The sequence below is a fragment of the Meriones unguiculatus genome, chromosome 4 (genome assembly GCF_030254825.1).
Source record: "Meriones unguiculatus strain TT.TT164.6M chromosome 4, Bangor_MerUng_6.1, whole genome shotgun sequence".
NCBI classification, from domain to species: Eukaryota; Metazoa; Chordata; class Mammalia; order Rodentia; family Muridae; genus Meriones; species Meriones unguiculatus.
The window spans coordinates 69819809-69844084 of record NC_083352.1 but is presented as its reverse complement, the minus strand read 5'-3'; the positions used below and the strand labels follow the sequence as shown (position 1 = coordinate 69844084).

Sequence of the window (24276 nt, the reverse complement as noted above, 5' to 3'; positions counted from 1 at the left end):
TACCCCATATATTACATGCACTTAAAAATGTAATGGAGGGCTGAAGAAATTGCTCAGAGGTTAAGAGCACTTGCTGTTCTTCCAAAGGTCCTGAATTCAATTCCCAGCAACCACATGGTAGCTCACAACCATCTATAATGAGATGTGGTACATTCTTCTGGCAAGCAGGCATACAAGCAAGGCGGAACATTGTTTACATAAATAATTAAATAAATAAATTTGTTTTTTAAGATGTAATGGCTTTTTGCATATTAATAAAAGGGGGGGAACCACAACCCTGCATACACATCACCCTAAATGCTGAGCTAATCTTTCTAATAAAGCTAGCTGCGTGTGGTTTTTCACAGCTATAATCCTAATATTAGCTAGTTTTAGTAGCTAATTAGTAGTTTTTGTAGCCTGGACTACAAATAAAAAAGCCTGCTTCAGAAAAGAGGGGTGGAACTGGGTAGTGTTGGTGGACGCCTTTAATCCTACCACTTGGAAGGCAGAGGCAGGCAGATCTCTGTGAGTTTGAGGCCAGCCTGGTGTACAGAATAAGTTCCAGGGCAGCCAGACTAAAACAAACCCTGTCTCTGTGGGGGGCGAAGGGGGAGAAGAAAAAGAAAGAGGGGCAGAGGGAGAGAGAAGGGAAGCTGACTGATTTATTAGAACTTTAATTCTTTCCAATTTGTTTTCTATCATTTCCAATCTTTTGTTCCCGAATTTCCTGGCTCTTCTTTGGTTACATAATTAATCATATACCTTAGTTATATAATTAGGCAGAAAAGGAAAACAAGCAATGAACACAACTATTTTTTTCAGTCTCCTCAGATGCTGTGGAAATATTTCTTAATTACATGTGTGCTAGAGAAGAAGGCTGCTTATCTTTCGCTTTTGAAATAATACAGACCATTATTTAAAAATTAAAACAATGCAAAAATTTATATAGTTCAAAGTCCTCTATAATCCTAGAGGTCGCCAAGTCTGTCACAATGAATATGTAAATATGTATGTAGGTCATGTGTTTTGTTAAGTATGCACAAACGATATGCATGTAACGCACATCAAACATTTGCATGTGTGAGTGGGTACATGTGTATGGAGGTAAAAATACAACCTTGGTGTTGGTCCTTATCTTCCAATTTGTTGGAGCTCTAAACAAAGATCTTAACAAAGCATCTGTAATTTCATTTGCTGACTTCTATACAAAGATATTGAAATGAAGACTGAGCAAAAGTTAACCTGGGGAGTGAGTTCTCGAGCTGTCTTCACTGATGCCTGAATGCCTTCTACTGTCGATTTATTGGCAGTACCAACAGCAGCTGCCTTCTCCGCTGTAGCTCCAAGCCTTCCTGAATGGTTTTCAAAGTTTGCTGCCCTTTCATCAAATACCTTGAGAAAAAAAATAAAGACATCAAGGAAATTTCTTTCAAAACAATGCATAAGAAACCCTGAGAAAAGCTCTTGTTAAATCTCATTCTGCAACCGCTCGAAGATTTTAGAGATGGCGTCAACTCTTATTAATAACAAAATAGTCAAATGGCAAATCTTGACCTTTATGTTTCCTCAGAAGTTCAGCCTTAAGCATCATGTACACACACAAAGAAGCACATCCTTGAATCTTCATTCAGACCTACTTACCTAGAGCAAACAGGACACACACAGGACAATATACCTTTCAACAAGTTCACAGAATATGAAGACTAAATAATCTCATCCCCCAAAGGTGTACTCTTAGTTTAGTAAGAAAGATAACGCCCTTCCAGGTGCTACTGTAGGCAGCTGGGTGCACTGCAAGCCCTGAGTATCCAAAGAACCCTTACCTAGCTCCAGCTTCCTCTCCTGTATCCCATTACCATTAATGTTGTAAACACTCTGCCCTTGACCTCAATGGAAAAAATGATAGCTGGTGCTCATACTAGACCTAACACAGAGGCAAGGATGGGTGATTTTACTAGTCCTAAATACAAAACCATCTACTTAACTGTTTAGTTGGTTCTCTAAATCTCAAAAATCTTAACTTTTGGCATAGGGGGAGAAGAGGGAGGTTGAGTGAGACTGGGAGGGGACAAGGGAGGGGGCTACAGCCGGGACACAAAGTGAATAAATTGTAATAAACAAATAATTAATTTAAAAATATTTTTTAAAAAATCTTAACTTTTCCTTCCCTCATGATATCACGAGACACTGCGTCACCAAAGAAACTATTTGTTTGGGTGAAATTAGGATCAATATCTGGAAAATATTTGTTTGGGTGAAATTAGGATCAATATCTGGAAAACAGGGTATACCAAACAGGACCACATAAACTGCATGCCAGCAGCCTAGCAGAATACCTCTTTTTCACATCCGACTGAGGTACTTGCAGGTATGATGTCCATACTTGGTATCCAATTCTGACTCAAGTCAGACAGTCTCTAAAGGTTTCCTAGTTCTGCAGAAAGCTCCACTCCCGTTCCAGTGTTCTGCAGCCACCATCTGAGGTCTATCTGATCTTGACCTATCCTGACCTTTTGTTTTTATTCAGCTTCCTAGATGGGTGGTGGTGGCTCACACCTTTAATCCCAGTTCTGGGAGGCAGATCTCTATGAGTTCAAGGCCAGTCTGGTCTTCAGAGTTCCTGGGCTACACAGAGAAACCCTGTCTAAAAAATTTTAAAAAGGCAGAAAAAGAAAAGACAGAAATGTACATCTAAAGGGGTTCATAACTTAGTAGGAGGCCAAAGTATATGCCCACTAAATGGTTTAAACAGAAGATCAGGCTTGGATCTTTCCCTCTTCCTAACTGATGGCTTAATGAATGATTCAAAGATAACACAGCCAAGCAACCATTTAGGGAATGGAGAAAAAGAATCAGAATTTAAACTGTGGCAACATAATAGGATTGGAAATTATTTGTGATATAAAATCAATAAGCCTGAGTTATCTGCTGGTGTGAAGGGCTAGAAACAGACACTGGAAACAAATACTTTCAAAAAGAAACTCAGCATATGCTGAGAAACCTATGCGGCATCTTGAATCCAGACAGACAAGACAAGCAGATAGCTGAAATTTAGTAACTTATAATTAGCAACTGCCCTAGTATAAGGAGACTATGAACTGAACAACCTCCTAATCTAGGCCAGAAAGAGAAAGGAGAGTCACTAAGAAGCCAGACCACAACATTTACCCAAAATGTTACATCTTGGGTGGCGCTCCAAACTTTTCGCCTCTGCTGTTAATTAATGACTAGGAAAATCGCATACTTCTGTCCTAGGTTCTTTCACATTCTCTCTAAGAGTTCCTGGAAAAGCTGCCACATTGTCCATTCAGCACCTATAATGTGAGCGACCTTGCTTTGAGAACTGGGCCTCAAGTACTGACAAAGCATAGGCCCTGCCCACATGGAACCTGCAAGACAATGTGAGTCAAAGATACAAAGAAAATATGACAAATGCTGTGTCTGTTTTGCTCAGATAGCCTAAAATGACCTTGATCCTCCTGTCCCCGCCTCCTGAGTACTGGGATTACAGGCATGCACTGCCTGTCATTGCAGTGATGCAGTCTTTGTGCATGCTAAGCAAATACTTGACAAACTGAGCTATTTCCCCAGCCCATTAAACATCAATAAATTCTAAGAAGTAGGATATGGATATTAGGATATCCCTGAAGTGACAGGATGGGGTTTTCTATGTCACACAAAAGTGAGACTTCAGTCGAAAGGTGAAGAAAGTGAATAAATATAATTTGTGAAAAGAAGTGTCAAGGGCTTAAGAGTAGATAGAACATAAACATATTCAAGGAACACTATGGGTTCAAGATCAACGTGAACAGAAGAATATAAGGAGGACAAAAAGTATCATTGTGAGGTCAAAGAAGTAGATAGGGAGCAGACTTCAGTCAGGGGTAAAGCCACTTTTACAGATGTACACTAATTTATAGGAGTCAAATATGCCCCATTTCTTTGCAGTTTTGTTTTCAATGGCTTTACATTAAAACAGCTATAGTAACTAAGTACACATCTGTAATCTCAATACCTGGGAGATGGAGAAAGGAGGATTAACACAAGTTCAAGGCCAGCCTGGGATAAAAAAAAACAAACAATACAAATACAACACATTGAGATATAATCCACACAATATTTATTTATAATTCAGGCTTTTTCCCCCTAAAGAGTTAGCTTAACAGCACATCACTGGCCTGCTATTCATTGTAATGATTCTGGCTTCACTCTAGGACACGGAGGAGTCACCCAAAGGATTTGCACACAATTATTACATCAAATGAGTTTAAAGAATTGTCCTGACTTGTGTTGAGTCTAAAATGCCCTACTCAGAAACTGCAGTGATCCGCACCCAATTTCTTCCTCGCTGGAGTGACGCCTTCCCAAAAGAAAACCCCAGAGAAGCCAGTTTTTACCTTTTGAACCATGCCAAACACATTTACTTCCATGTCATGCTTCTTGTTATCTGATGAAATGCAATTCCACTTGCTTTAATCTAATGGCCAGATAGGTGACAGCTTTCACTTAAAAGCAGACATAACTGACACACTTGGTAGACTAGAAGACTCCCCCTTTTGCCCTTCCCTTTTTCATCCACAAGCATCCTCTGTACTTCAGATACTTACCTCGTCTCTATTGGGTGCATTAGGAGGAGCAGTGGCCGCCACTGCCAACAGCTTGATGGGAGTTGTGGTATCGCTGAACACATCAGACACTTCTTGAGTCATAGCTTCCTGCATCTGGGCTTTAAGATCCTTAAAAATATTGTTTACAAATGAAAATTTATAGCAACATCCAAAAGGCATATCTGCTGTAATGCCCTTACTTCACTGACATATTCATTCTTTCTCTTATTCCTTTACTCTCAAAACTATTTCTTCAATATCAATTGTGTACAAAGCACAGAGCTAGCAAGGACCTAGGTGTGGATTCTGTTCTCTAAGATGGTATTGTGTAGTAAAGGGGCAGATATGATTCCTCTCTTGATGGACACTATGAAGTGATAGAACCACACACAGGCTGAGTCCAAAGCAGGCTCTAAGGTGAAACAGAGTTCTTCACCATTCTCAAGTCTAGCCAGGCCTAGTGATAACTGCACTATTTGGAAGATTCAGTACCAAATTCCTGAACAGTTCATTTTCTTAAAAGAAATCGAAAATGAGATTAAGGTTTATAGAAAAATTTCAATAACCTCCAGGTGCATGTCTATAATCACAGCACTCACATGGCCATGCTATGAAGACTGCCAAGAGTTCAAGGCCAGCCTGGGCTAGAGAGCAAGACACCCTATCTAAATAAATAAATACTAACTAAATAGCAGAAAAATAATACATGCAAAGAGTAAAATCATAGAAGTTCTCTTAATTAAGTGGGAGTTAGAGAAACAACATTGGTTGTTGCCAGTTGGCTTTTTCCTAATAAGCTCTGATTTCCTTATATACTTGTCTTGTTTTAATTTTCCCTAAACCCAAGAATCTCAAGCCTCAGGCAGAGGTGAAGCAACTCATCAATAAAGTACTCACCTTGCCACATGAGAACCTGAATGTGAGCTCCAAAACCCACATTAAAAATGCTGGCACTGGAGGGGTGCTGACAGGCAGATCCCTGGGGCTCACTGGCTGCCAAGCCTTCCCTACTCAGCAAGTCCCAGAACAATGACATGCCCTGTCTCAGAACATAAGGGTAGATAGGGCCTGACACCTGAGTGGTCCTCTGACCTCCACATACATGCAGACACACTGAACAAAAGTCTCTCCTGTTGTGTTTCTCAATACTAAGATATCAAACCGTATTCTGAGATCTACCTTTAAGGAGTCTTGAAGCTGAGATGCAAGTGCTCTTGCCTGAGGACTCTCCCCTTCCCCCCGGGCAGCTAGGTCAGCCAGCTGAGCTGTTAGCTGGTCTACACGGTCACACTTGGCAAGAAGATCTTGGCGATAAGGTCCCATCATGACATTGGCCAGCCGATGCCCTTCAGCCACAAGTCCACGGATAGCAGCCTGACCTAAACCAAGAGAAAAACACTAAAGTTTACACAGACCCAAGGAAGGCAACTATGTTGCCACTCCAAGTTTTTGTGAATAGCATTTAATGAGTACAGGGTTCTGTGACAAAACAGAACTCTTTGGAAATACAGAAAAGTATAAAGAGATTGTACTATGTGTATTAACATTTTTGCTGGGGAAGAATGCTGGAATTGGACCCAGAGCCTCATGCACATCTAGTACAGACCTATATCCAAGCCTAACTTTTATTCCTTAACTCCTACTCTTTACAATGAGCAGCTTCCATTTACTAAATATCTTTTTAAAGCATGGTCTAAGGATGCAGTGGGTAGCATAATGGCAGACTACTTGCCCAGCACACACAAATCTTAGGGTTTGCCCCAGCACTATAAAAGCAATAAAAACAAAAATATAGCCTGAAAGTATAGGTCGTATTTTTGAAATGCTTTGTTTATTTTTAGTTTATGTGCATTGGTGTTTTGCCTGCTCCTGTATCTATGATAGGGTGTAAGATCCCCTGGAACTGGAGTTACAGTTGTGAGCTCCCATGGTGGGAGCTGAAGCTGGGACTCTCTGGAAGAGCAGCCAGTGCTCTTAACCACTGAGCCATCTCTCCAGCCTCAAGGTTACATTTTATTATTATATTAATCATAATTATCTTATTGCTTGTTAAGTATTATTGAATATTCACATTGTTTACATGCAGTCTGATAGTAATTCCCTAGAAATGAATAGAAAGAAGGAAAAAAACTCCTAAAAATCAAATTGTAGACCAAATGGGTATGAACGCTTTAACAGCATTGTGCATAGAACATCAGATTCAGACTGCATTATTTCATTCCTAAGCAGTTATGTATCTGCCCAGTTCTCTAGTCCCTCTCTTACACTAGACATCACTAATTTAAACATTCACCTTATCCAATGAATGTAGGAAATAAGAGCATATCTTTTAGCCTCAGCAGATGTACTAAGAAATCATGAAACAAAATCATACAAAATTTCTTCCTGGGTCTTATTTTGTTTTGTTTTCAAAATAGGGTTTCTCTGTGTAGCCCTGGCTGTCCTGAACTAGCTTTGGTAGACCAGGCTGGCCTCAAACTCACAGAGATCCGCCTGTCTCTGCCTCCAGAGTGCTGGGATCAAAGGCATACGTCACTATGCCCAGCTTCCTGGGTCTTCTTAACATCAAACTTTTAGGTTAAAAAAATTTTTACTTTCAGGTAGGCCTTATGGTGCATGTCTTTAATCCCAGCACTCAGGTCAGAGGCAGATGGATCTCACTGAGTTCACAGTCAATCCGGTCTAGATAATGAATTCTGGGATAGCTAAAGCTATACAGAGACCATGTCTCAAACAAACAAGCCAATGACAACAAAATTCAAACTTTTAAAAGATGCTGTGAGGACATTAACACCTTTTACTATCATTTTCCAAAAATAGTAAGCACTATAAAAAATAGAAATACTACAGAATGAAAACATACACAGGATTGATAGCAACTTGTTCAAAGCTAAAATTATGAAGCTCTTTTTGTTTGTCCATAGCAAAATCATTTACTCTCTAATAATTCTCTATTAAATCAGAGAGATTTTACTGGCCGCATCTGAAAATGGAACCATCCTGAAATGTGACTTCCCAGCAGCTGAAGAACCCTTTCAGCACCTTATTACCTCATAAAGGACACATGGTAGTGACCGGTACATTTGCACTGAGACCAGCCCTTACCAACTCCACGGTCATCTACTGTCGGATTATCAATCCACCGATGCGCTTGTTCGATCTTGCCCTCGAGGTGGACGGCTGCCTTAGCAGGTCTGCTGTTGGCCACAGCCCTGTTGGTTTTGGTCTGTAGGTTTTGCAGAGCCGTCGCCACCTGTTTAGCCAAGGCTCGAGCCTCTGGGGAGTCTCCTTTCCCCCTAAAGAAGTAAAAACAACCATTCAATTATAATTTACATCATAGACACAATGTATGTTGAGCTAATTTAACTGTTAATAACATGTTAATGAGAATGAAAATTGCTAACGATTATTAAACAGATTTGAAATGAATGTTTTATTTAGCCCATGGATATGAAAATAATTTAAATTCACATTACTTTCTCCTAGCTTGAGTTAATATATATACACACACACATACACCAGGCTGTTATCTCCACTCCCTCACTCACACTAGACTGCCTGCACTCTTTCCCTGACACACATACAATCACAAGCTCCCCATGGAAGTAGGTGTGCCTAGACAATCATGTCAGTAGTAGAAGCAAATGATGCTGTATTTGAGTTCTAATTTTTCTAGGTATGCTATAAGCTCTAGCTCTCCCCTTTCGCCATTTAATCTTCACATCCACCCTACAAGGTAAAGAACAGTATTAGCCAAAACACAAAACTGATACACAAAAGTGAGTAAGAGCCTATCATTTAATTCAATAGAGTCAGGGTTCAAACCTGGCCCTGTGAATCTAGAGGGTTCACTTTTCTATCCATTTTGTTTGTTTTCAAACAGTGTTTCACTGTATAGCCCTGGCTGTCCTGGAAGTTGCTCTATATACTAGGCTGGCCTCCAACTCACAGAAACCTGCCTGCCTCTTCCTCCAGGTGTGCTGGGATTAAAGTTGTGTATGAGCACCACCTTTTAATCTACCACCTGTCCTACCGTATGTTAGTATTCTATAACCCCTATTCTCTGCCATAACTGATAGAACTGGGTGGTTTTCTACTCAAAAACAACATACGTGAAAGTCACAACCTACACTTAATTAGATTCTAGTGTTTCCCTAAATACAGCGTGAATAAAAGTTATCTGGGACTTTATTTTTTGATATAGATAGTTAAATCTACTATCAAAAGAGACCCCTGATCTAGGATGAGGTAAGAGTCCACATTTTAAACAAAATTTGCAGGTAATCCTTGTTCCATACTTCAAAAACATTTTCCAAGTCAACCAGTAGAGGCTAAGGAGCTAGAAAATCATGTAAAGCCTGGGGCGTGGTAGGCTAAACCCCCCAAGTAAAGTGAACAAAAAGAGTAAACAGATGGACAAGATCAATCTGGATACTAAGACACTAAAGGGAGACATGAGGGCTTCTATTTACTACAGGACATGGCCTCTGTTCAAGCTTGGGTTCCATTAGATGCCTCCATATATTTTCAATAACCCATCACTTTTTACTTGATTCAATTTCTTGCAGTCAAAGAACACGAGCAAGTGTGTCAACACAGAAATTAAAAAAACAACCACATTATGTCTCAAGAGGGGAAACTATCCTGAAAGAACTAATTGCAAAGCTGAGATTTTAACCATCAAGAAAATGAGCAGATGGGGCTGAGGGGGTGGTGTAGTGGTTCCATGCACTGGCTGCTCTTACAGGACTCAGCTTCAATTCCCAGCATCCACGTGGTGCTCACAGCTGTCAGTTCCAGGGGATTCAACACCTTCTTCTGACCTCTGTAAGCACCAGGCATGCTTATGATACACAGACACGCATGCAGACAAAGCACCCATACAACATAAAGTAGTATTTTAAGAAAGAAAAAGGAAATACAAAGAACCTGGTCAAATTTTATGTCTTGAGACTACTCAATCACAGAAAATTACAAAACTATCACATTGGGGGATGATGACTCACACCTTTAATCCTAGTGCTTGGGAGGCAGAAGCAGGCGGACTTCTGAGTTCAAGACCAACCTGGTCTACAGGGCATGCCAGGACAACCAAGGCCACACAGAGAAACTGTGTGTTTGTGTGCATGCGTGTATGTCGGGGGAGGAGGAAGGCCAGGGTTCTATTAAAGAAAGCACCAAGGCATCTGGCAGACTGATTAATTTTACAATGTCTTTATGGTTTTAACTTTTTCTAGCCTCCCCTCTTATAAAGCTAAGCAAAGGCAGTGTCTTCTACAGTGTCTATATGACTAGTCCTGCTGCCAGGCTATGTACACGTCCGTTTATATTACAAAGATAAGAATGATGATGGCATTAACAGCCACACATGAAGGTCTACTGTTATCACCCTTACCAGCAGTTATATGTCATCTAAAAAAACATGCCGAGTATCTATGTAATGGATTGTGCTAGGTCCCAGGAATTCATAGTCTCTGCCTTTTTGCTTTCTTAGCCAGCAATATCCTCTTTTGTCAGAGGATTCTAATCAATCTGTTATTTTGGGAAGATAAAAATAGGCATTTTCTCAAAGAAGAACAGAAATAGAACATATAAGTTCAGGGGAAGAAGTGGAATATTCCCAGACATTTGACTTTGGTTTTCCTTAGAGAATGGTGCTGCAGGACTGCAGTAGAAAGAAAAATATTTCTCTTTGACATCATCCCCTCCTTTAGCGTTCCTGGGAGCATGTTGAGAGGTTCTGGCAGGAAGTGCAGCCACTCTCCTACATCCTTGACCAAGAGCAGTCCTCCTCTAGCTATCAGAAGGCCATCCTCTTGGACAAACCAGTTCTTCTAGTGAGATACACATGGAGCAATGAGGGAGGACAAGGGCACCCACCTCAGACACCAGGTGGACCAGCCAGACCACCCTCCTTCTCATCCCACTAGAGAACATTTTAGGATATGGTGTTGATTTGGTTTGTTTGGTTTGGCTTGGCTTAGTTTCTTCAAATAGGGTCTCATATAGCCCAGGCTGGCCTCAGATTCATGATGAAACTACAGGAGAACTTGAATTCTGACCTTCCTGTCTCTACCTCCTAATTCCTGGGATTATAAAGATCTTCCACTACACCTTGTTTTATGCAATGCCCTGCCTGCACAAGAACTCTACCAATTAAGTTATATCCCCAGCCCACGGTGCTGTTGTTGCTGCTGCTTTAAAGACAGCAATATATTTGTCAGAACAAAGGAGTAACTCTTTTCCATATGATCAAAGTAGGTATGTTGAAAGCCCTTTAAGAAAAGAATCTGTGGCAAGGATGTTATAGGAACAATCATTCAGGAAATGTAATTTAAGAATCCTTTATATAATTTATACTCAAGCAGTAACACTGCTAGGCAAGGGAGAAAGTACTTTCTTATGCTTCCTGTCTCACTCACATATAGACACACAGGAGTCTTTTCATAGCTAACTACAAATATTATTTTTCTCATGTCTAGGATAGACATGTAACAAACATAATATAGCACGGAAAGTCCTAGTTTAGAAATTATAAAAATACAGTTTAAAAATGAGTTCTCAGCAGACTAAAAGTATTCACTTAAAATCATATGATCAGGAACAAATTATTAAAGTTCAATTACATCACTGATACACAGAGGAAACATCTGACCTAGTCATGTCACATGACCTAGTCATGTTAGCCTATAGGGATCCAACATGCAGTTGACATACATTATGTCTGAGGTAGGGTCCAAGGATCTGCATTTTGGGGATTAGCTATGCATTTAGCCAATGAGAATTCAACTCTACATACTCCTAGAGTAAAAGAACAGAGGGAAAGTGAGGGGGAGGTGAGATGAAGAGATACTAATGTGAGAATAAGAAATTAAATACGTACTGTCTTCGTAAATCGCCTAATTTAGAGGTCAGAGCAGCTATCTCTCCAAGGGAGCGTAGGATGTCATCTCTTTCCTTAGGATCATCACATAATTCTGCAATCTTCCGAGCTTCAGCCAAAGCCCCTCGAATCTGTTCTTCTCCTTCGGGTCCACCATTTGGATCTGCAAGCCAATTCTACACACCAAAGTGGACAATGTAATCTACCCATGAGCCACATTTAAACTTAACAAAGCCATCAGAAATGTCTCCAAATAGTCAAACAGCATACTGGCAATCATTTTTAGAGTGCTGATTGTTTTACACAAGTTTTTAGCTCAGGTAAAATCAAATTACTCTATCTTTTCTTTTCTGGGTTCTATTATGTCATTACCCCACCATCCCAAATACTGAGGACCAAACCTAGCCATAAATTCTTACCACTGAGCTCTGCTCCCAAGCATGTTAGTTTCCATTAGAATAACATTCTCAGGCTGGGGTTTTAGCTAACTAGTACAGAGCTTGACTAACATGCACAAACCCTGAGTTTGATACCCAAACTGAAAAAAAAAAAAAAAAAAAGATAAAACAACAACAAGGAATAAAATATATTCATAAGTTTTATCCCATCTTTGAATTAATCAGACTTTTTTCAAGTTTTTCAAGCATTTGTATTTGTTAAGTCAAATTTGTTAAATTAAATACAAATGGCATTGAAGGTGTTTTGTACAGAACAGAATCTGAAATTTGAATACCTAATATAGTAGTGAATTCTAAGACAGGAAAATAGTTTCAAAATCTAGTATTCTGTCATATTCAGATCTTTCAACTAGCTGAAGTACTGAAAATTAAGGTCTCTAGTTCAAAATATAGGGAAACATGAGTCCACACCTATTATGGTGCGGGAGGCGTCACCACTGTAAATTGCTGGGAGTCACTAAGGAACATCCATTTATCCACCCACAGTAGATGATGGCAAAGGGGAGTGCAGGAAGAGATGTGGGATATTAAGAACGCTTCTCTCCCTCTTCTCCTGTCCCTCCTGAGAACCATCCTCACCTGGGCAGCATCAATCTTCTTTGCAATACTCTGCTTTGAGTTCGTCATGGCTTCCAGCTTTCGAGCTGCATTTTCCACTTTGGCAGTGAGCACGTCAAGCCCCTGAGACACCTGCTGGGCCTTCTGCATGGCCACTGGCGAGGCTCCTTGTCCTCTACTCAGAATGACATATCTGGTCATTATATCCTCTCAAATACTTAAATATTCCTTTACAAAGTATGTGTGATCTTTATTAATGTGTGTACCTTTTTCCCCAGTAAGCTCAGACAGCACAAGAAAACAGAACAAGGGAAAACATTCAAAAACCTACTTTCTCTTTTGCTGTCAAAAACACAAGTTTTTATTTTGCTCTGTTTTGTTTTTTGAGACCAGGTCTTATCTAACTGTAGCTAGCTCTGAATGCCTCATCTTCCAGCTTCCTTCTTCCCAAGTGTTAGAAGTGTAAGTGTGCACCACTGTGTCCAACTCACGTTAGCTTCAGAGAACTACTTAACCACTTGGAGACAGGCCAGCAAATTTTGGTGATAATTGTTAGTGATTATACAACCAAAAATGAACTTTTGCTTTTGGAAAATGTTCCTAGAGATCTGTTTTATATGGCATGGTTACTATAGTAGTGTGTTCTTTAGAAATGAGTAGCCCATTAGCTTGTCTTATTTATGGGGAATCATACATGGATATTATTTCAGAATATAGTGTATACAGTCTGAGAGAGGATAACACATCAAACCAATTAGATCTATGTTTCTAAATCCTGACCTTTGGCTCCTTTAGAATTTTTGTTCTAATGTTTAACATTCTTGGGCTTCAGAATTTGTTTAGTTTGGGTTTTTGTTATTGTTTTGGGTTTTGGGGGGGAGGGTTGTTTGTTTTGGTTTTGGTTTGGTTTTTCATACAGGGTTTCTTTGTGTAGCCTAGGCTGTCCTGGACTTGCTTTGTAGACCAGGCTGGCCTGGAACACACAAAGATCCGCCTGCCTCTGTCTCCCAGAGTGTTGGAATGACAGGCATGTGCCACAGGCTACTAATGATGATCTTAACATGTATCTTCCATTACTATACAACTTATCAATGACCAAACGAGTCAGTGCGGAGGAACAAACGGAGCACATCGCTTCCCACGGAGTCTTTAAAGACTGATATTTCCCTCTCTCAGAAACAGTATTCTACTACTGCAAAAAAAAAATGATAAGACTGAGTAAGAGACTTGATCCCTGATCGGACTTTCCAGGCTAAAAAGTGAGACTAGCCACCTTTTCACAAACCTGGACCATTTTAATCCATCTAGATTAATAATTTCAATCACAGGTGTGATGATTTCATCATTTTAAAGAATGGCATGATTGAATTTAAGCTTCGAACACCCTTGCTTCCCTTAACAGTAAAATGAATCTATCATTATCTGACTTTAAAAAAAATTTTTTTTTGAAATAGCATTTATTCTTATTTGATGTGTATGGGTATTTTGTATGTCTGTGTACTGTGTGCATAAACTGCCTGCAGAGGGCATCGAATCTTCTGGAACCAGAGCTACCAATAGTTGAAAGCTACTATATGGATGCTAGGAACTGAACCCAAGTTCTCTGGAAGAACAGTCAGTGTACCTACACGATTGAGCCACCTCTCTAGTCCCATATTTATATTTTCTGTGTATACATGTTTGTATACATGGAGATGTTTGTGTCCATGTGTATGTATATGCCAGTGTAAGGCATTGTTTCTCCGCTGTCATCCACCTTGTTTTATGAGACAGGGTCTCTCACTACTCTAGAACTTGCTGATTAGGCTAGGCTAGCTGGACAGTAAACACCAGGAAAATGCCTGTCTCTACCTCATTGGCACTGGAATTATAGACCCCAGACTGCCCTGAGGTCTGACTTTTTACATAAATATGAAAGATCTTCCCAAACCCTCTGCCCTCTTTCTAAAATCCATCTATACCAACACTATAGGTAGTGAACTCCATAAATGCACTGCCAGGTGTATAAAGGCATACATAAGCCTTTGTCTCATACTTGAGGCCTTCCTACAACCTGACAAGAGAATGGAAGACTGAGCAAACACTATCCATATTTCTTTTATTTTTTTCAACTATAGTAATTAATCATGAAGAATATTTCTGGTAAATGAATCTAACTGTGAAAAGGTAAGAATATATTATAGGCCAAATTCAAACTAAGAAGTTTACTGAGCCCAGAAAGATACATATGGTATGTTCTTACTTATATGTGGATTTTAGCCATATAGTACAGGATATATATATACAATTCACAGACACAAAGAAAATAAGTAAAAAGGAAGGCACAAGAGATGATGCTTGAATCCCACCCAGAAAGGGAAATAGAATAGACAGCAGAAGTGGCTGAAGAGAGGGAACAAGGTAAGAGAGGGAAAAATGGAGAGAAATGAGGGTGGAGATCAGACCTGGGGAAAGCAAGGGTGGGAGGACAGAGGGCCTGCAAAGAGAAGAGAAACAGTGGGCAGAGGCATCTCTGTGACAAGCTGGAAACCTAAGACAGGGTAGGCTTAGAGGGGAACTCTAGCTGAGACTCCTAGTAGCAGGGGCCCTGGGGACTGAAAAGGATGCCCTCTAACTAGACAAGACTCCTAGTGGTGGGAGAACACCAACCCATCCAAAATACTTCGATCCAAACTTACCCTCCTACAAGACCTGCAGGGACAAAGACAGCAGAGATTGAGGGAATGTCCAACCAATGCCTGGTCAAATCTGAGATCCACCCCATGAGAGACAGCCAACCCCTGACGCTACTAAAGATACTCTGCTATGCCTGCAGACAGGCGTAGCTGTCCTCTGAGAGGCTTCACCCAACAGCAAATCGAAATAGATACTGAGACTTACAGCCAAACATTGGGGGAAGCGTAGGGAGTCTGGTGGAAGAGTGGGGTTAAGGATAGAAGGACCTGGAAAAGACAGAGCTCCACAAGAAGACCAACAGAGCCAACTCACCAGAGCCCAGGCAGGCTTGCAAAGACTGAAGCAACAACCAACAACCATGCACAGACTGGACCTAGGCCCCCTACACAGATGTACCTGATGGGCAGCTCAGGGTTCATGTGTTCCCCTTTCTAGTAAGGGGAATGGGAGCTGTCTCTGACATGGACTCTTTTTGATCACTTCCCCTTGGTAGAGCTGCCTCACTAGGGCACAGGGGAAGAGGAGGCACTCAGTCCTAATAATGCTTGATGTGCGGTGAGCGGGGGGGGGGGGGGGGGGGGGGACATGCGCTCCCTTTTCTGAGAAGGGGAGGGGGATAGAGGGAAGAAAGCAGAAGGGTGGGGTCAGGAGAAGGGAAAGGAGGAGGTTACAATTGGGATGTAAAGTAAATAAATAAATAAAATTTTTAAATGAAGGAAAAAAAACGTTTACTGAGTCCTATGGGGGTAAAAATGTATTCTTAAAACCTAGAAGCCTGGGGCTGGAGAAATGGCTTAGAGTTTAAGAGCACTGGCTGATCTTTCAGAGGCCCCAGGTTCAATTCCCAGCACCAACATGGCAGCTCACAAAGTGAATTGATTGTAATTAATAAAAAAAAAAATAAATAAATAATAAAAAACCTAGAAGCCGGAATATCAATTTTTAAAAACAAGTTACTATGTTTCAGCCATCAAATGTTAAAATAGCTGGACATATTTAAGAGAAGATAGCTTTCTAATCTTTTATCATGAAAGGATAATGCAGGCTCCACTAGGAAGCAGGGCCAGTTACTAATCTGTGTTTAGTCTCTCCCATACAACTGCCTCTTTCTTTTGCTTATACTCACAACTGTGTTTTTGAGAATTCCAAGTGAAAATTACCTACCACCCTATGAAAGAACTGCAGACCAAAGAGGAAGCAATGAAAAATTAGAAGAGCCAAGAATCTTGTCAAACTGCACTGGCATTTTTCCGAATGGGAACAAAACTTCTTTTTGTCCCTTCTGCAAAGTCCTTGCCATGCTTCTGAAGGAAGGCTGCTTCTCAACAGGAAACAGGCTCAGTGAGAGCCATGCACCTAAGCTATTCCCTCTCCCGTTTAGACACACACTCTAAGACTCTGCGGCTTCTTGGCTACAACACATCCACAACCCACAGGTATTTGCATTGTTTTAAGTGAAGATGAAGGGCTTCATAAGAATAAAAATTTATGTTGATCCAAAAGAAGTACCTTTCCAAGCTACACTTAGATGTGAGCGCTTCACACCAAACAGAATGCTAATGGAACATATTGCAGTTTGTTTCTGTACTCTGATACGGTATGTTGTATATACCAATGATTGAGGAGTTTCAGGACATTCTCAAAGCAAAATTAAATTTCACTTACACTAGTTATTTCAGCACAATTCAATCTTCTCAATGTCTGTAATATATTCATTAACACCATAGTTTTTTTTTTTTATCTACATTCCACTGAGTTATTTTCAAAAGCAAACTAGGTGTACTTATTTAGGGGTAGGAGAAGTCTAAAAACCAAGACTTGAGAAGAGTAAAAAGAAGGTTAAAACAAATTATAAGGGCCTATGAGATGGCTTAGAGTATAGCTACACACACAAAAATAATAATAAAATGTTAACAATTTTTTTCTTTCCCCCACCCCCCAAATGTTAACAATTTTAAAAATACATTTTAATACAAAATGAAAAACCAGTATCTCATGTAGCTCAGGCTGGCCTTCAATTTAATGGGTAGCTGAGGATGTCACTGAACTCTGATCCTCCTGCCTCTACCTCCTGAGTTCTAGGATTGAGACATATATTCCTTCCCTGGTTGGTGGTGCTAGGAACTGAGCCAGGGTTTCATACGTACTAAGCAAGCATTCTATCAACTGGGCTAATCTCCAGCCCTACTACGCTTCGATGTTTCTATCTACCCATCCATCTTTTATAAAAGAGGTAACTAATTTGGTCAGACTTCAACTCTGCCCCTTATTCTTCATAAAACTCTAGCCAGAAAACTAGCTAGAAACTTTTTTTTAATTACATAATTAGCTCTAACTTTATTATGCTTTATTATGCTTAAAGCTCTCTTATTAGCACAAGACAATTCAGTAAAATTGCCATGGACTTCTGTACAGAATCACCTCATTAGCTGTTACTGGTTTGAGAAAAGTAAAGGAATCTTACCTGGCTCGGAGGTCAGCCACTTGGTCGGTCATCTGCCCTAGCATCTTGCAGGTTCCTAGGATCTCCCGGCGTTCTTTGCCTGCACAAAGTTCACCAACTTTTCCAGCTTCATCTAAGATCTGTCTGATGGCCTGCTCACCAGCATCCCCTAAAATAGTGAGGTATTCAATATCTACATTGTGGGCATATCAATTATTCAAAGAGGTCACTTAACAAGTCAGTTCATTCATGAAGGAATAGACAACTTTAAAAGACAGGTGAACAGAAGGCAGTCCATCTGATGGCTAACAGCCACGCAGTGCCTCATAAAGTGAGTTTAACCACAGGCCCCAATGAATAAGATTACTTGGCACCATAACTGCTCAGATAAATGAAGTAGATTTACCATAAGAATGTGGATAATGAAAAGAGAGTCTAATAATTCAACAGTACTTAGCACCTCCAACTTCCATTAGGCTCAAACAATCTAAAATGGAATAAATATTAAATTAGAAAAGCCTTAAGGCCAAGCTCAATAACCTAGTTAGGTCTTCACTTTACCATTCTTATTGACATTACCATACAATCTGCTTAACTAAGTATACTGCAGATATAAATAATAGTCTACCCAACTGCACTAGCAAAAACAAGCTTTTATTCAGAATAATAACCTTTCTGATTAAGAGAATGGGTGAAGCAATAACTTTTCAAGGAATGCCAGCTTAGCTGGTTTACTTATTCACAATGAGAGATGCTAAGGTTGTGCCTTCATCCTTTAAGACCCAGGGATGTTTCAGTCACTCGGAACCATGATGGGGTACTACAGTTATCTCAGAGTTCCTTCCTTTCCTTCATTTGCTTGTATTTTAGCTGTTTATTGTTCAGGAAAGATGAACTGCAGGGTTACCTGGAGAGGCATTAGGGTCACGGAGCCAACCTTTGGCCTGGTTCAATTTAGAGTCTATGGATGCCAGTGCTCTCTTCATGGCTTCGGTGTCCTTTGGAAGACAAACAGCACAGTTATTGTCTGTTTTGTAATAATGTCTCTTAATTTTTACAGAGAGGTAGCTACAGTACTAACACACAACAGCTCAGGTAGTCCTACAACAGCCTTTAACAGTCTCATCACACCACAATTCTTATATCTGTCAAAATGCATCATCTTGCATGCAAATGTTTAGTTAATTCTATCCTGCCTCTTGATATTTCCACTGCTAAAATTGAAAAAAACTTTAAAAAACTGCTCAAGCCAAAAATATGTCAAGTAAGTTTTCAGCAGCAAGATACCCTGCTGCCCATGCTTCATTATCAGCCTTTCCACTAGTCAACATCCATTGACAAAGCCTTGACAAAGCCTCTCCCTGCTTTAGGAGAGCCTCATTAGTATGTGGTGCCACAAAGCACAGTTCTTTTATCTCTTGTTTTGAAATGCTCACACACACTGGATGATGTTTCATTATATTTAATTAATCAAAAAAATTACAGTTACTTGTTGGCAAAAACAAATAGAGGGTGTTAATGTAACTGTTTTGTTTGAGTTCTCAAAATAAACCACTCAAAGTTTTCCAAGAAGAAAGAGCACTGTTGGCCTTCCCTACTACTCCTTACTTAATTCTCGTTCTTACATCCCTCGCCATCCCTAATAAATGGATCTCAATGTATTGCTTATAACCAGCATTCATGATGATAAGCATAAAACTAATACAGAATCTGCCAGGATATAGCTAGAAAACAGCCAATATAAAGAAAAAGAAGTTTTGAGACAGGGTCTCATTATATAGCTCTGGCTGGACAAAACTTGCTATATTGACCAGACTAGCCAAGTTGACATAAAGAGCTCCGGATTAAAGCTATGTGTCATGACTCCCAGCTTGCTTTGTTTGTTTGAGACAGGGTTTCTCTGTGTATCCTTGGCTACCCTGGACTCGAATTGTAGACCAGGCTGGCCTCAAACTCACAAAGATCACCTGCCTCTGCCTCCTAGTGCTGGAATTAAAGCCACCACCTCCTGGCTACCCAGATTAATTTTTAATACCTAAAAATGCAAAAAGCAATATAATAAATATTCATGTGCACCCCCCTCAACTCTGTCTCTCACAGTCCTATCCTTCCCCGGCCGGGGTGGAGGAGGGGTATCACTGCGTAGTCCTGGTTCCCTGGAACTCATTATATAGACCAGGCTGGCTTCATGGCAATCTGCTTGCCTCTGCTTCTGCCTCAAAAATTCTGGGATTAAGGGTATGTGCTGTTACAACTGGCCATCTCTTAAGTCTCACTTAACATCTTAAAAAACAGTCTATCTCCCTTTTTCACATTAAAGTATAATGTTAACCTCTAAAATTCTAGGCAATGCCCATCCCTAAATTTTATTCAATTTCTAATCTTACAGATGTTGTAACACCAAGCTTCCACAAGGGGGCACCAAGCGTACCCCTACTTCCAATTCAAAGAGACACCACTACAACATAAAGAGCAGGCAATATTTGCAAGGCTTAAAATCAGCAGCAGCTGGACTCCAATATTTTCAAAACATCCATTCAAAAGATAGACTCTCCACTTCTCCCTTCTCGCCCACATAAGAAGATAGAGAAAGCTCTCTCGTTCTAACTGTTCTCAGCCACAGCAATAAAAAAAAAAATGACCTAAGTTACTAGGAGTAGGAGGAGGTGAAAAAGTTAATAAGTTATATAGAATTACGATAGCTACCAATGTTAGGAAGCTTCAGGAAGATCTAGTCCAAAGTCCACTTATAACCAGTAAAATAGGACAGCTGTATCTTTAGGTATTTGATATATCATTTAAATCTGTTTGGGTCCTCCTCTTGTTGTACAATAATTTACCCAGCAAACCTTGCTCCCAGAAGTAACAGCTGAATTCCAAAGATATCCAAATATTGTTTTAAGATTCATGTAACTCCTAACCTCAAGGAATCGAATAGCTTTCAGTAGTTAACATAAGTTATAAAATTTAACAAGTTGTGTAGGTGTAGATTTGTTTCTAATAATGTAAGTTTTTTTCTTGGGAAATATGTGCATACCTTGGAAAAGAGGAATTGTGTCAATGTAATAAACTGTTAATAAACATTTCTATAATACTTTTATATTTCAAAATCTAAATTCCAAAGAAAAGGACATCTTTTCAAAAAGGCAAATATATTTTAGCAGCATATATATTATAATATATAGCAGTAATAAAGGCTACTAGTTAGGAAGGCAACTTTAATTGAACTTCCTGCACGGTAGATTCTGTTTTAGCCATTCTTCCCTTCATTTACTTCATTGAATCATAAGGTGAAATATAATTGTTTTACAAATTAAGAAACAAGGAGTCACTCTCAGAATGATGTGATCTTAAGTTTGCTGACTTCAACATCTTATTTTATATCATATGAAACTTTATTTTTTTTTCTTTTTTTCCAAAGAGATTAGCCAAATATGCCACAAACCTTCTGCAACAGTCAGCAGAGCTCCACCTTGTCAGTGTGGTCTTTTCTCAAAAGAGAAGCTCCAGAACTCAAACTCACAATCTGTGCTAACATAAATGATTGCTTTTATTCTCCAATGTCCTGAAATGGTTTGAAACACAATGGAAAAACAAGCTTTGCTCTATTTAGCATCCTCGAAAATCATTTCTTTTTATGAGCTCAAAGCCCCTTCACTATGAAGAAAGATTATGATTCTCAGGAAGAGAGTAATTTTCTTCTGAGTAGATCTGACAACATCAGGAAATTAAAATTAGCAGATGTTCCGTTTCCCCTATACTTAACCAATGGCAAATGGGGAATGAAACTGCAGTTTTTTAAAATGTATATGGATGTTTTGCCTGTATGCATGTTTGTGTCCTGTGTGCATATCTGGTGCCTGTGGAGGCCAGAAGAGGGCATCAGATCCCCAGACACTGGAGTTACAGAAAGTTCAAAGCTTCCATGTAGGTACTGGGAATTGAGCCGGGGTCCTCTGGAAGAACAGCCAGTGCTCTAGACCACTGAATCATCTGTCCAGCTCTGAAGCTGCTTTTTTAAAGCTGGGAATTTCAGTTAGTTTCTAGGTTGGTTTATTGTTATTTTTTATTTATTATTTTTTGTGTATGTCTGTGGGAGAGAATGTGCCACCACATACGTTTGATGGTCAGAGAACAGTTTGCTGGAGTTAATTCTCTCTGACAATGTGAATACCAAGAATCAAACTCACATCAGCCTAGGTGACAGGTGCCTTAATCCTCTGAGTCATCTCTCCGTCCCTTTTAAAGCATGTAATTTAGACAGTTAAAATTTTTATAACAGTTACTTAACAGACCTCCTTAAATTATTTTTGGAACAGTGCAGCTAATAATCATTTGAACACATTACCACTTAGTTGTAGCTATTAAAAACAAAAGTGTTTCTAGGGACAAAAAAAAATCTCACATGTATTTTTTTAAAGGGCAGCATTTATGAAATCCTCTCATGAGCAACAAAAATGCACTAACAGCAGACATGATAAAAACAGATTCCATAAGTACTAAGACCAGAAGTCAGTTCGGAGATGTGTGTGGGAGTGTGTGTATACATGTATACATGTGTGTATGTGCATGTATGTGTGTGTATATATATATACACACATATACATACATATATATACACACATACATACACACACACACACACACACACTTATATATGATAAAAATAATTACAATCTGTGGTCAGCTGTACCACAAAGCATTTAGTTAAGCCCTGTCATGTAAGTATTCAGAATAGGAAAAAAAACCACACTTTTATTCTTCTCCATAAAAAATTCAAATTTGGGGACTGGAAAGATGGCTCAGAGGTTAAGAGCACTGTCTGCTCTTCCAAGGGTCCTGAGTTCAGTTCCCAGCAGACACATGGTGGCTCCCAGCCATCTATACTGGGATCTGATGGCCTCTTCTGGCCTGCAGGTGCACATGCACATACAGCCCTCATATATTAAATAAAAAAATAGATAAATAAGATTTTTTTTAATTCAAATTTTGGGAAAGAAAAAAGTCAGCACCAATTTCTATTGGGGTTCTTATTGTGATAGTTTGAAATATTTATTTCCTTTTTGTTTCATTGACACAACATCTAATAATAGCCCCGGCTGGATTGGAACTCACTGTGTAGCCCAGGTTGGCCTCAAACTTAAGATCCTCCTACCTTTTGCTTGGAATTACAATTATTTGCTGCCAGGCCAGGCCCCAATTTGTGATTGTGTGTATGATTGTGTGTGATTGTCTGTATGTTGCTCAGGATCAAAACTTCAATGTCCTAGCAGTTTCCCCCACATACCAAAGGTAGAAGGACATCCAAAACAAAAACAAAGAACCTCTATATGTGCCTTCCCAAGAGCTGACAGGCTCTTAAATTTTATAAATGTTCAGGCTTCAAGAATACCTATGAATACTATTGAGATTCTATCTGTAGGCAATCAAGTGTAACTACAATAGAAAAGTAGAGTCCAGCACTTTGGAGGCAGAAGCAAGAGGATCTCTGTGAGTTCAAGGATAGCCTGGACTACATAGCAAATTTCAGGACTACATAGAAATACCCTGTCGATGATCATTATGATGATGATGAAGAAAAAAAAGCAAAGTCCTACTATGCTAGTATTTTTAAGTTAAATTTTTTAAATATTTAAACTATTGCCCAATCCACTTTTCTTTCTTCACTAACACTTATCTCCCCATTCTACTTTATTTCTGATCACATTTCTGTAAGTACCATTCCAATGCTTTGAGCAAAGATGTTTCAGGAAAGAACAGATTGACCAATGAGAAAGTGCCTGGTCCTAAGTGACCTTCTCTGGCCTTGGTTTCTCCTCTCTGATAAGAAACCTGTGCCAGTCATGAGCACACTACAAGATGGACCCAGCTAAAGATAGCCTACATCAGGTGAGAACACCAATCTTTTAGCATTTGAGGACTTCCTCCTTGAGAGGTGAACAAAACATCAAAAATGCCTGGGTTAACTATTTACCCAAATTTCTATAGATAAATTTCTTACTCTATTGACAGCTAAAACAAAACTTGAGAATACTCAGAAAATGTTTTAAGCTTATATACAACCTGATCTTTTTAAAATAATCAAACTTAAAGTCAACCCTTAAATCCCAATGGTTTGCAGTGAGGATGTTACAGGACAGCACAATCTAGCCAGTATTTCCGTCTTTGTTCAAAAGCACAATAATCTCATGTGGAAGGCATCCTAGTCAGTCACCACTGTCCATCACCAGCCTAGACCCCAACGGGAGAACACTCACCACAACAGCCAACTGTGAATCACAGTTGACTCAACATGAAAAGCTACCTCTGTAAGGCTCAAAAATTCTGGGCAATGAAATCAAGATCAAGTAATATAAATAATTTTTTTAATTTTTTTAAGACTTGTAAATTTGCAGAGAAGAATAAGAGTTGTATTTAACTCAAGTTCTTTTGAGTAGTTGTCCTAGGAAAAGATGCTGGCTTTGCTTGAATGATCATCAGGACTATTTACTGAAGGAATAGTTTTTACTTTCAATAGAAATGAAGTGTTTAAAGGTGTGAATCTGAACACCAAATGGAGGTATTACAGGTACACTATTCAGCTATGCATTGCCTCATCAAAATCTGAAGACTTATTCAGAAGACTATTTTTACCAAGAATTTGTTCCACTTACTTTCTTCCCCCACTTT

The 24276-nt window shown here is 39.5% G+C and overlaps 1 protein-coding gene across 2 annotated transcripts in view; it reads right to left on the bottom strand.

Moving 5' to 3' along the window:
* The window catches only part of Vcl (vinculin), a 95850-nt gene that overhangs the window by 17174 nt on the left and 54400 nt on the right, over positions 1 to 24276 (bottom strand). For both annotated transcript variants that reach the window (XM_021642973.2, XM_021642974.2), the window contains exons 7-14: positions 18515 to 18605; positions 17629 to 17776; positions 12510 to 12663; positions 11473 to 11648; positions 7695 to 7885; positions 5769 to 5968; positions 4590 to 4718; positions 1225 to 1374 (exon numbers count right to left, since the gene is read on the bottom strand). In XM_021642973.2, the coding sequence (XP_021498648.1) occupies positions 1225 to 1374; positions 4590 to 4718; positions 5769 to 5968; positions 7695 to 7885; positions 11473 to 11648; positions 12510 to 12663; positions 17629 to 17776; positions 18515 to 18605 (1239 nt within the window). The remainder of the gene's footprint in view (positions 1 to 1224; positions 1375 to 4589; positions 4719 to 5768; positions 5969 to 7694; positions 7886 to 11472; positions 11649 to 12509; positions 12664 to 17628; positions 17777 to 18514; positions 18606 to 24276) is intronic.